This window comes from Eublepharis macularius, chromosome 10 (assembly GCF_028583425.1).
Source record: "Eublepharis macularius isolate TG4126 chromosome 10, MPM_Emac_v1.0, whole genome shotgun sequence".
Lineage (NCBI taxonomy): Eukaryota > Metazoa > Chordata > Lepidosauria > Squamata > Eublepharidae > Eublepharis > Eublepharis macularius.
Window position 1 is genome coordinate 95510459 of NC_072799.1, and position 12701 is coordinate 95523159.

General features: G+C 45.6%; 1 protein-coding gene across 4 annotated transcripts in view; it reads right to left on the bottom strand.

The window, feature by feature from the left end:
- Positions 1-702: 702 nt before the first annotated feature.
- The window catches only part of N4BP2 (NEDD4 binding protein 2), a 69913-nt gene continuing 57914 nt past the window's right edge, over positions 703-12701 (bottom strand). For 2 of the 4 annotated variants that reach the window (XM_054989605.1, XM_054989606.1), the window contains exons 15-17: positions 10450-10618; positions 9904-10027; positions 703-7111 (exon numbers count right to left, since the gene is read on the bottom strand). In XM_054989605.1, the coding sequence (XP_054845580.1) occupies positions 7066-7111; positions 9904-10027; positions 10450-10618 (339 nt within the window). In that variant the 3' untranslated portion in view covers positions 703-7065. The remainder of the gene's footprint in view (positions 7112-9903; positions 10028-10449; positions 10619-12701) is intronic. The other 2 variants (XM_054989607.1, XM_054989608.1) reach the window with 2 other exon arrangements.

Genomic DNA, 12701 nt, shown 5'->3' on the forward strand with positions numbered 1-12701 from the left:
TGCTGGTCTATCACAGACAGAACTCAGGAAAAAGCAGCATGCTTTAACACTGGGGGAGTTCTTGGAAGCGTTTCCAGAGACTCATTTTCCGAGGGCCTACTTCTCTATGAATCCTTATCCATACAGAAAAAACTTTCCATATAGAAAACTAAATAAACTAGATTATAACCCTTCGCCCTGGTGCTTAACTGAGACATACTGACTCTCTAGGCAGAAGGATGCCCTTTTTGGTATGGACAGGCATTCAGTCAAGCGAGCTTTCACTTGCCATACAAGTAGTAAATCTACAGAATTAAACCTTTAAGTTCTCGAAAAATAATGGATGCAGCACTTCCAGTGTTCAAAGGATTTCACCTGCATTGTTTTTAAATTCATACTACAGCATTGCAAGGTAGGCCAGTTGTGCAGCTAAGGGAGGGGCGGTGCGCGCATGTATCTGGTTTAAGCTCATCTACTGAACTCATGGCAGAAATAAATAGCTGAATGAAGGGCCTCTCGGAGCAAAGCTCACTCCCTAGCGACTATGCTACATTAACTGAAAAGCAGGACATCCGTAATTCCATAAATGTTTTTTATGTTATATTTCAGGAATTTTCATTAAAGATATTGATGAAAAATTTCAGTTTTGGTTCATTTTGGTTCTCTCATTTTGACAATGAATGCCCTTCTTTTAAAAAAGCGTGGGATCACAATTTCTTTATTGAACTGGATTTTATTTGAAATTCTTCACATAAAAATTCTACAGGTTAACAACAAAATATTACAAAAAATATAGGAACACAGAATAGCTTTATCCTTTTTTCTTTAAAAAATCTTTTAAAAAACAAAATAGAAGTCCATTGGTGTACTGGCCATAATGCTTTTTATATCACACAAAAATGGGAGGTACAACAATACTAGATCTTAATATGTATACGTTGATACTCGAGTTCTTTTCGGCTGCCTGTTCGGCAGTTGAGACAACCACCCCTCCCCCACTCATGACATGGAAAGAACGGGTGAGATTTTTTCCCATGTGAACATTCCTGACTAGTCTTAACCACTTGCGTGGAAAGCTGTTAACGTGCAACCTGAGCTCATAAATGTCTGGTGCAATTTCGTGAACCTATATTGCCAGAAAACGTCCCGTGGTAACCACTGGAAATTGTTGCCAGTCATATATGCAGTTGTCTGTTATACATATTGCACTAGTTCATGCAAAGTGTGGAGGGGGGAAAAGTACTGTGTGAACTAGTCTGTGACGTTTGAACACAGCAAAGATCAGAGTTTATGCAGTATTCCAGTATTCAATGTGCTGTGGTCTATTCCTCTGTTCCGGAAGAAAGGTTAGGCAAAGTTTTAGGAAACCTGAACTGCACACCTTAGATTAATGCAAGTTATATTTATACAATAACTTTCCAGTAATCTATGCTGCTACCCACAGACCCTGGGAAATCGATCATTTTCCTAGGCACTTTCTCTCTCCACTTTACTTCCCCCAAACTGGTACCCTGAGTACATTCCATCTCTTTTCAAAAAACAGTTGCATAAGTTTGCCCGCACAAACAATGATACTAATTCGTACACGCTCATCAGATCTCAAGAGGTTCATCTGAGACAAGTCTAATAATAAAAATCAGGTAAACAGGTTTCTAATTCTTCCCCAGTGTAAGATATCTGACTTTCCATCGTACTCAGCTGATTAAGCTGAGCAGAATTATGAGATGGTATCTTTAGAACAACTTTTAGTTTTTTTTAATAAATCTGGCTATTTTTCTATGAATGTATAGAACTGTCAAATGAAATGGTTATTTTTCAATACAATCTACTACAGTTTTAAAGGGAGAACTGGAGGGTGCTCTGGCTGTCTGCTGTCCTGAGCAAGCCTCACTGAAGTGAGGGGGTTTGCACAAAGGAATCCTACAGGAATGGATCACCGCCATCATCCCAGAAGAAAATCCACAGGCAGCTCAGACCCTTCAAACAATGGTTTCCCCACAGGAATGCCTCTTTTTATGGGGGGTGGGGTGGGGTGTGTGTGTGCGATTTACACAAATTTGTATATTTTTGCTGCTTACACAGGAGATGGGGAATCACAGCTTTCCCTCAACTGAACATGAAGCAACAGAGATAATCTATAGATACTCTAAAGAACCGAGATGTTCTAGTGAACAGGGAAGAAAAAGTCCGAAAATATCTCACTTTTACCACTGATAGCAACAGAAACAGAATTGGTTTCTTTGGGTGTCTGGCAGTGCATGCAAATTTTAAAAAATACTCAGCTATCAAGGGACTTTAAAATAGAGTAAAAACATGTTTTTCCACATAATTCTAAAAAACAAAAAGGCAGTTCAGATTTCTATGCTATTATCTTTTCTTTTTCACATTAAAAGTTTCCTTATACAATACTTTCTCCGTATCTTTTAAAGAAGTTGCAGTTCGCTTACTGCAGTTAGGCATGTTCTATATATTTGTAGAAAAGCCACTCCCTGATCCAGGGAAGTAGGAGAAGGGTACAGCTGGCTCGGTATCTTCTACTTTGCTTTCTGCCCTTTCCTCGCTTCCATCTGAAATGTAATTATTCACTTCAGAAATAATCACCTGTAGCTTGCGGCTGGAGGTGGAGAGGAGCAGGGGAAGAAAAGGCGATGCCTGGACAAGAAGGCCACCAGACAGGTGATCCCTGCTGTTAGAACTGACAAGCACTAAATCACCTGCAGAACTCATCACCCCAAGGGCTGGATGCGGGTCAGCAATCTTTTGCACTCAAAGGAAACCTGTTTATACCCGTGAATCTCTCTTGAAGGGTCAGGGTGGCGACAGAATAAGGCAACGTAGACAGTGACGTTGTCTTGAGTTCCGAGTTCCTTTCGCCTATAATTGTTGTAAGGATTTGCAGCTCGTTCTTATGGGTACACATGCGTATCAAACCTCTGAAATGGGGTGCACAATATACATGTGCAATGATTGTTGTATTCTATGTAAAAGAGGCATTTGGTTTGAAAATATACTTGTTACAAAAATCTCTGTAACCTAACGAAAAAATACTCTCATTTATCTAATTCCTGGCATGCAACCTGCAACTATTCTGAAAATGCCAAGAAATAAAAAAACCCAAAAATCAAAAACCTATTTCAAAGGGCACGTGCATTTAAACGCTGAAAGAAGAAAGGCATACGTTGATTGCATGTTAATTGTTCTTGATGAAAATATAAATTATTTTTAAAACATGTCAATACCTTAGTTTGTTGCAGACACACTGAATACCAAGGGAAAAATTCAGCCCTCTAACTGTGCAGTCCTAAGTTGGGGTGTGGAAAGTGAACAGGGAGAGAATTAAGGCTTGCTTGGACATAAAATGGCACTTACGTGGACGTGACCTCCTCTCCACTGGCACCTGCATGAGGCGCACTACCACAACGGGTTGCCACCAGAAGGCACGCTTGGCGGCCAGGCAGAGGCGGAAGTGCGGCATAAGTTCCTGCACCGGTGCTGGAGGGGATGGGGCAGGAGGTGGACTGCAAGTTAGTCTTCTTCCAAAGTCGCCCCAGGCCCAGGAACACCCCCTGCATCAGCGGCAAGTTACGCCACAAAAAAGGAGGCGTAGCCTATAGGCGCCTATCGAATGGGAAAACTCGGGCCACCCTCATGGCACCCAGCCCCGCCCACACGGCCCAAACAGGGCATAGGATGACAACTACCGCTGGGACCAATCCACATATGTTTCCGGGGTGGGCAAGCCCCCCTCCCCACGCACCCTATATAACCTCCAGCTGCGCCGCTCATAAACTCAGGTAAGTGGGCGGCGGCCGGAGGCTCTGCCTGGCAGCCTCCTGCCATGGGGACTTCGTGTGCAAGGTGGGAGAGTGGGTACTCATGGCGGTGGGTCATGAAGGCACTGGGGGGACTTAGCAGAAAATTGGGAGGACTTTGCACTCGCTCAAGGGAAGAAAAACAAAGTCCAGAATGTCTAACTAACAACAACCACCCAAGTCACCTTGTAGGTTATTTGCCTCTGGAGTCCCAACTCGAGAAGGGGTGAGGGAGCACTGATAGGTAAGAAGGAGCTGGGGAGGCAGCTACCTGGCTCTCTGATTTGTGCCAGCTGCCTCCCTCACCTGAACCCTCTCAAAACGACAGCCTCTGCAAGTAAGGCTTGCCGGGGGGGGCAGTGGCTGCCTGCCACGGAAACTGCTCTTGACGCAGCCATTGGCGGGGGGGGGGGTGCACCAGCTACCCATTTGGGAGCTCTGTTCAGACTCCCTCAGCCAAGGCCCCTCCCGGCAGAGGAGGAAATGTGGCCACAGGTTGGGTTGACAGCCCCTTGACTTTCTCCTTCACAGGATAAGACCATTCCGATGCACAACACTTTCTCACCAGAGGATCATGCATCATCTGGCTGCGGGCTAGACCTGTGATACTGGCGCGGCTGCAGCCGCTCCCACCCATGGACACCCTCCCCAAAACTGGCAGATTGGGCTGAGGCTCAGACAAGGCAGGGTCCCTTGCCCAACATGTGTCTCTTTCCCTTGCAGGCAGGTCGCAACTTGTCAGGGAGACCAAGGAGCACGGCTGTTCCAGCTCCCGGTGATCCTCTGCAAGTGCCATTCAGGTCCAGCCCAGGGAGCAGTTTTCCAAGGAAGTATGCACCTCAACCTCCCAACTCCCCGTAGGGACGTCTTTTCACACATCCCTGCAAATGTTTCCTGGCTCAGGGCTGGGATGGATGGGGTGGGCTCTGCTGCCAGAAGGAGCAGTTATCAGGTGGTGCGCGTCCAGCTTACCTGCCCCTTCCCCACCCTCAACGTAACTTCAGGCAGTGGGGAGTGGGAATTGAAGTGTGGCCCATGAACGTCTGGCAGGGTGGGGGGGCACCACTTAGGACTTTCATTCTCTGACAGACAGAGCTGCTGGCATCTGACAAGCCAGGCAGATGACTGCTGCATGCAGAGGAAGGGGGGAGGCTGCTGCCAGGAGGTGGGGGATGTGAGGGGAAACCTGTTCCTTGCGGCGGAGGGATTTACAGGTTCATGGAGCTGCAGCCACTGGCCTGGCCCTCATCAGAAATGGGGGCTGGATGGGCAAGAGGGTGGGTGCCCTATCCGCATCTTCAGTGTTACCTCTGCCCTCGCTGGCAGGGATGCCTGCTCCCTGATGGGGGGGGTGTTGGTGGGCAGCGGGGATCGTGGCCTCCCCATTGGCTACGCTGCTGCTCACCCCTTGCCCGTCTGTCAGGGGAGCAGTATGGCCATTGGCTGGTGTGGGCGGGGTTGTCAGGGGAATGGCAGGCAGGTGCTCTTGGCAGTGGCAGTGCCTCACCTTGCCAAGCTCTGGTGCCGATGTGGCTCTCCTGCGAAAGTCCACAGGGAGTGGTGGAGCAGTGCCGCTTTTACATCAACGCGTGGGTGGGGGTGCTGACTCAGGCCTTAGGATTGGGCTGACCATTTTGTAATTAATATCACCATACAGTTTGCTATTTCAGAATGTGTCTTAAAAATCCTGAAGTTAATCACCATTTAGCTCCAGCAATAAATTCACTGCTATAGCATAGTGGTTAAGTGGCTGTGCTACAAATCAGCACTCTGCTGATTCAAATCCCGCTACTGCTGTGAGCTCAGTAAGTGGCTTTGGATAAGCCACACCTCTCAGCCCCAGCTCCCCAGCTGTATTGTGGGAATAATAACAATACTGGCCTTGCTTACAGCTCTGACTGGGGTACTAATCTGTCTAGAATAACAGTATGTATGTGCAGTTGTTGTTATTACATTTAGAAATCTGTATGAAATATGCTGCTACAGCAACAAGAGAGATTTTCCCAGAAGCAACTGCATGTGTATAAGCGTGCTACTCCTGGCCTTTCCACTTCCTGACTTAAGTGAGACTTCTGTGCTTTGATAGCAGCATGACCAGAAGTTCAGAAGGCAAGAGGCTCTTCAGCAGGGCAGTGCTGAGGTGAGGGAGGCTCTGCTACTTAGCAATATTGCTGTTTGTTGGTGGCACAAGAGCCGCCTTGAGCTGGCAACCTGCTCGGCATCATTTCTGCCCACTGGCTGGTGTCTTCTCTAGTACAGCACGTAAGTTTTGTATAGTGTAAGTGGAGGTTTTGGGCCAGGCCTGAGACAGCTGTCCCAACCCAGTGGCTTCTTTGGTGACCCATGTAGGGGATCAGAGAACTCCAAGCGACCAGGGGCTTCCTTGCGCCGTTCCAGTGCTGAGAGCCGCTGTGTGGGAATATCCTAGGGTGGGCCTGATCCCAAGGCTGAAGTGAATGAGGCAGCATCTGCTTACACTGAGTCCTCATTCATTCAAAGTTGTAGAGTTTGGGACCAGGGTAAATGAAGCAAATGGTGTATTATGGTCACAATAGCTGGATTGCTTAAAAATCCCTGGCTTCCACTGGAAGTCTGCAGCCGACTGAACAGGGTTTTTATCACAGATAAAGGCAGAGGTCCTTGCCTGAGTTAGGTGCCCGTATCCTGTCACTCCAATGTAGCATCACTATCAATATTAAGGAATCAAAGAGCAGAAGCTGTGAAAGAGCAAAAATTTAAAAATTTCCTTTGCCCCACTATGAGGATGGGGATAAGCATCTTAAGGATGTAAATAACAGGCCCTATTACGACAACCATCTCATCACCTTTTCTCCAACTTCCGGCAGCTTCGGCTTCGTTGAAATAATCTTCCACATGTACAAAGAGAATTGTTTGCTTTCAAGATGCACACAGAGACAAGGAATAGAGTTTAAAAAGCACAGAGCTGGAGAAACTCATGGCTATTCTCTAACCAAATAAGAAGGTGTTCCCGACAGGGGCCAGAGCTTCCCTTTGAAAATTCACTTCTTGTACAAAAGTGCTCCAAAAACCACAGGCTTCATAGCAGCAAAATACTTCCCTTTACAAAAACAAAACAAAGAAATTCAATTAAGTTCTGGGGGAGACGGGAGGGGGATATATGCTGACGAACACATCATCTAAGTTAAACGAGTGAAAACATTTCTAGCAAAATATGGTTCTTCCAAATCTACAGAGTAGGAGAGTAACCCCAGTAATACTTTGAAGCTGTTGCCGTCCTCTTCACAACATCCTTTCACTTCAGCATGACCTTCAAGCAGCCTGGCTTTATTTCTGTGAACCTGCGAATCAGCGGAAGAGGCAGCTTCAGAGGTGATAATATCATGAGCCCATCGTGCAGTTTTACATTTATTTATTCGGGAAGCTTCTGAGCTACTTTTTCATTCAAATGGATGCCCAAAACTGTTAACACCACACAAAAGACAGAAACCGCAACATCTAGCAATGCAATCCAGTTAAACGTGAGGTAACTATCAAGCTCCTTCAAAGACCTCCTGGAAGAAATATGTCTTCAGAGCTTCCAGAAAACTTAAACCTCACAGGGGAGTAAGTTTCATAACCCAGGAGAGATGGCTGAGAAGACCCTTCCCACAGTCCTTGCCAACTAAACAACAAACAGACAAACAGACAGACAGACAAAAACAAACAAACGGTTCCTGCAGCAAGTGCCCTTTTCAGGACCTGGGATGGCTGATAGGGGTGCAAACAGACTGTCAAGTACATTAAACAGTTTATGGCTTTAAAGGTCAAAACTTTGAACAGTTCATAAAACACTGGGGATCATTGCTGTAGCCTCCTGTTAATATTTCAGCTGCTGCATTTTGTACCAGCTGAAGATTCTGGACTGTCTTAAAAGACAGCCCTACCTAGAGTGCATTGCAGTCTAACTTGGGTGTTACCAAGGCACAGATAATTGTGGCCAGGTCAGCTTTCTCCAGGAATGGACGGAGCTGGCAAACCACACTAAACCAGTAAAGAAGCTTTCATAGCCACCTCTGCTGCTGTTTTATCTATGGATGAAAAGGAGTCCAGGAGTAGAGATGGGCACGAACCACAAAAAAAACGAACCATGAGGTTCGTGGTTTGTGGATTTTCATGAACCAGGAACCACGAATTGGCACGACCTGGGGCAAGTTTACGAACCAGTTTGTGGTTCGTGGGGTTTAAATGCCCTTTCCGGCAGCTTAGCAGCAGCAGGGAAAGAGGCATTTGACAGATTAAAGGGCCTTTTCCTGCCTTGCAAGTGGTAGGTCCCTTTAAACTATCACCTAGCAGACAGCAGGGGGGATTCCCCCCTCGCTGCCTGCCAGCTGATAGTTTAAAGGGACTGGGTGCTTCCAAGCGGCAGGGCCCTTTAAACTGCCCCAGCCCCAGCCTTACCTTGACCTGCGGGCCCACGGCATCCTTCTCCTCCTCCCGCGAGTGGCGGTAAGGCCATTTTTGGCCTCTTCCGCTGCTGTGCGGGCCTGCAGGGTGGTGGAGGAGGCCAAAAACGGCCTTCCCACCCCTCAAATGGTGGCTACGGCGACCATTTGAGGAGCAGGAAGGCCATTTTTGGCTTCCTCTGCTGTCGAAAACAGCCTCCTTGCCCCTCAAATGGTGGCCACAGCAGCAAGGTAAGTGTGGGGCTGGGGCTGGGCTGGGGTTTGGGCAGTTTAAAGGGTCCTGCGGCTTGCAAGCAGCAGGTCCCTTTAAACTATCAGCCTGCCAGCTGATAGTTTAAAGGGACCTGTTACTTGCAAGCCGCAAGAAAAGTTTATATGGCCATTTCCCCAAACGAACCAGAAGACCAGTTTGTGGAAGTTGGTGGAAATGAGCTTCCACGAACCACTGGTTTACGAACCACAAACAGGCCTGGTTTGTGCATTTTTTGGGGTCGTAATTCGATTCATGCCCATCTCTGTCCAGGAGTATCTACCACCTGCTAGCCTGACCCTTTGGGGAATACAACCTTGTTCAAGATATGCTGTATACCTGTTCTAACGGCTGCTTTACTCCTTTGATGCACAGCACTTCCCAAGTTTGTTTGTTCAGGATGGAAGGGAGAGGGAATATATATATTTTCTAGGCCTAATAAAAACAAAAATATCTACTACCTTGCAAGATTGTTCCACATACTCAAAGGTGCTTTAGCTTATTTTATTTATTTACTTACTTACTTCATTTATACCAACCTTTTCCTGCAATGGGGACCCAAGACAGCTTACATCGTTCTCCTCTCCTCTATTTTATCCCCACAAAAACCCTGTGCAGTAGGTTAGGCTGACAGCATGTGACTGGCCCAAGTTCACCCAGCAAGCTTCCATGGCAAAGTCGAGTTTTGAACCTGCGTCTCCCAAATCCTAGTTCAACCATCTAAGCACTACACAACATGGGCTCTTTGGCCAAAAGAGAGAATATTCACCCCTCCCCCCAAGCTGAGCAATAAACTGCCTTTGAAAACCAAAGGGACTTTAAGAAGCAAATTACAGTTCAGTAGTTTGTTCAAAGCTTAAGGTACTGGGCGTGTCCAAGGCCTTAAACACACTGGAAGTAGATCTTTGGATCCTGCCCATCAAATGAAAAAGTTGTTCCTTATATGAAGAGATGCTTTCAAAAGGGGAACATGTCTGTGATGGGGTGTGGGCTAAACTTGACAGCTGAAAGAAAAAAAATTGCCCAAATTCACTCTCTGTATATAAAGTTATGCCCAGGTTCCCCAGGCCTTCCATCTTTCTTCAGTTATTTCATCAGTTTTTCTACTTGTCTATTTTAAGCTCACTGTTCTCACTTGCTTCCATCTTTTCCATGCAGGTGAAAAACAACAAACAAAACTGACCAACAGCTATCATTATATTAATATGGTATAGCTGACTTGCATGTAGGGTCACCTCTCAAGGCAGCTCTAGGCTGCTCTATAGAAGCACCACAGAAGACAGAAGTGGTATCCTCGGTACCTAGTGATGCGTGCAAGCAGCTTTGTCGAATTCATCCAACTATCTGCCACTTCTTAGGAGTAACCAGCCACCAGTTGTTTAAAAAAAATGGATCAATGTGGGCTATATATTTTCAGCCTGAGCATTATTTAACTTACCTGAATTTGTGGCTTCCGAGGTATTTAATGACTGCTGGTTTGATACGAGCAACCCCTCCCTGGCTATGGTTTCCCCTTCCAGTGATCACGTAGAGATATGGTTTACCATCAGCCTGGCTGTATTCTGGAACACAGGTATGAAAAGGGCCACATTGTTCTCTCCTCATACACAGCTTTCTTTAAAAAATGTAACTGTCTAAAAACTTCAATAAGTGAAATAAACTTCACTTTTTTATATGGACATATGAAGTTGCCTCACGCTGACTCAGAATTCATCCCAGTAATGTCTCTTGTGAGTAGCAGCAACTTGCCGGAGTCTGCCCCAGTCCTGCTACTCCTAGATCCCTTTAACTGGAGCTGCCAGAGACTGAACTGGGGCCTTCTGTACACACGGCAGGGTCTGTGTGTGCCCCGCCCACATGTAATAGCACCATCACATGTTTTACCAGTTGCAGGGGGAAAATATAGGACAATTTGCCATATACGTTTAATATATCCACTGTAATCTACATGGTTAAGTGTGAAAAAGCAATGGTTTCTTTGTACCTTCTGTCTTCTCCAGCAGTACTCTGGACAGATGGTCCAAAGCTTCATCCACATGAAGACCGTGTAGATCCAAAAGGTTTTCGGGCAGCAAGGAGGCATTCACTTTCTCAAAGATCTGCACAGACGCATCATGGTTTGCTTCTTTCATCTTCTGCTCATGAAGACGGCCCTTTAGTCAAAACACACGGCAGCTCTCAGAATACAAAAGGCAGCCTATGTGTTTCACTGGACGTCAGGACTCAAAACACCACCCCACAAGCAAGGAACCGATACATCCCACTGCCTCAAGATCAATCGTATTTCCCCCCAAAATCTCACTAGCTTGCGTTTATCCTCTGGCAGTTCTAAATCGGGGGCAACCTTTCCCCAGAAAAATAGTTGATCTCTTGCCATGATGGACTGATTAGAAATTCTAAACGATAGATCCAAAGACAAGCAGAATCCCATGCCATATGCACTGAGGCTCCAACGCTCTCTCCCCATGGGCGTGGTGTGCTGACCTCCCTTCTGCTCGCCCTGAAGAGCCTCCACTACAATAGAATTAGAAGTGGGGCAAGTGAAAAGAAAAGGATAGGAGCTCTCTTTTGTACAGTAGAGATCCTCTGTCTTTTTCAAAAAGGCGGGGACAGAAGCAGGTTCATTCTGTGGATCCACAGTAACACCTAAAAAACTTCCATAATGGGGAAAGCAACTGGTCGTAAAGAGGTAGAACTCATGATTGTAATAACTGGCTCCTTAGACTTTGAGGTTTAAGTAGTTATCTCTACCTCTAGAGACCCAGCTGTCCTCATTAGCTGCTTGCTGTAAAGGCATAAATCTTCACTTGCTGACCCTCCAGACCAATCAGCAAATGGATAACAGGGTTGCACTTATTTTATTTATATAATCCTTTCTCACTGAGACTCAAGGCGGATTACACATTGTGAGATTAGTACAGTCAGTATCAAGGACAATTTCATAAATAATGCCATAGGGGAAATAAACATAAGTTTACAAAGATGTAACATTAGCAAGAATCTAATAAAGAGTTGAAGAAATGCTGAAACAGAACATAAGCAATTCTAGAGCTGACATAGGAGCACATATTTAAAAAACCAGATAGTACGTAAGGCAACACAGTGGTGAAGTCTATGAGTGAAGTCTACGGTCCCTAATTCATTAGCAAAGCATCTGTGACCTCTCCCTACAATACAAAAGCCTTTTTTAATCATTCGGCTTTGCACCATTTGCAGACAGCTAGGAGAGTGGGGGCTCTCCTGACCTCAGGCAGGCTGTTCCACAGGATAGGAGCTGCCACAGAGAAAGCCCATGTATGGGCTGCTGTTAATTTCGCCCATGTGCTGGGTGGCACCTGCAGGAGACCCTGGTCATATGAGCAAAGTTGCCGTGGAGGGACACAGGGAGGGAGGTGGTCCCGTAGGTATGCCGGGCCAAGGCCTGAAGAGCTTTGTATGTGATAACCAATACCTTGAATTGAGCATGGCAACTGATAGGTAGCCAATGGAGTGACTGCAGAATGGGGGTTATGTTCATCTCCTTGCTTCTGATAACAGTTGTACCACAGCATTTTGCACCAATTGGAGTATTCTAGTTAACTTAGATGGAAGACCTATGTATAGTGCATTACAGTAGAAACGAAGGGGGGGGGAAGGGGGGGGGAACTCAACACAAAATAGTGAGTGAAATAGGAGGGTCAAGCTAACTATACCAAAATAGTACAAAATTACAAATATTTATTACAGACTGTACACATAGACAACAATTAAAAATTTAAAAACAAAAAGTCTGAATATCACACTGCATAACAAATACATACCCGATTATAATATTTCATATAAAATGACCAATAATAAGTACATACAGAATTATAATATCTCATAAACAATTGATGGACTACCCAATAACAAAAAGACCATACACATTTCGGCCCCTAAAGGCCTTCCTCCGTGGTCAATGCAATATTATACAAAAAACACACATTCAGGAATAAAATAAGCCATTAACAAAATTAAGAACTAGGTGTTCCTTTCTTAAATGATGTGTGGTTACTTTAAGGTTTACGCATTAAACCATGGATGGACTCTCATGGTAACTTCACCCGCACATCTGAATGTTCTGCTCAGTGTTGTTCTAAAAACAAATGTTGTGCACCAACTGGTGTAAAGTATCCACTGTCACTGGATGTGTGAAAACTCCATCAAAAGTTGCAGTCAACACGATGCAAGATCTGATCCGATATCGAAGTTGTCGTC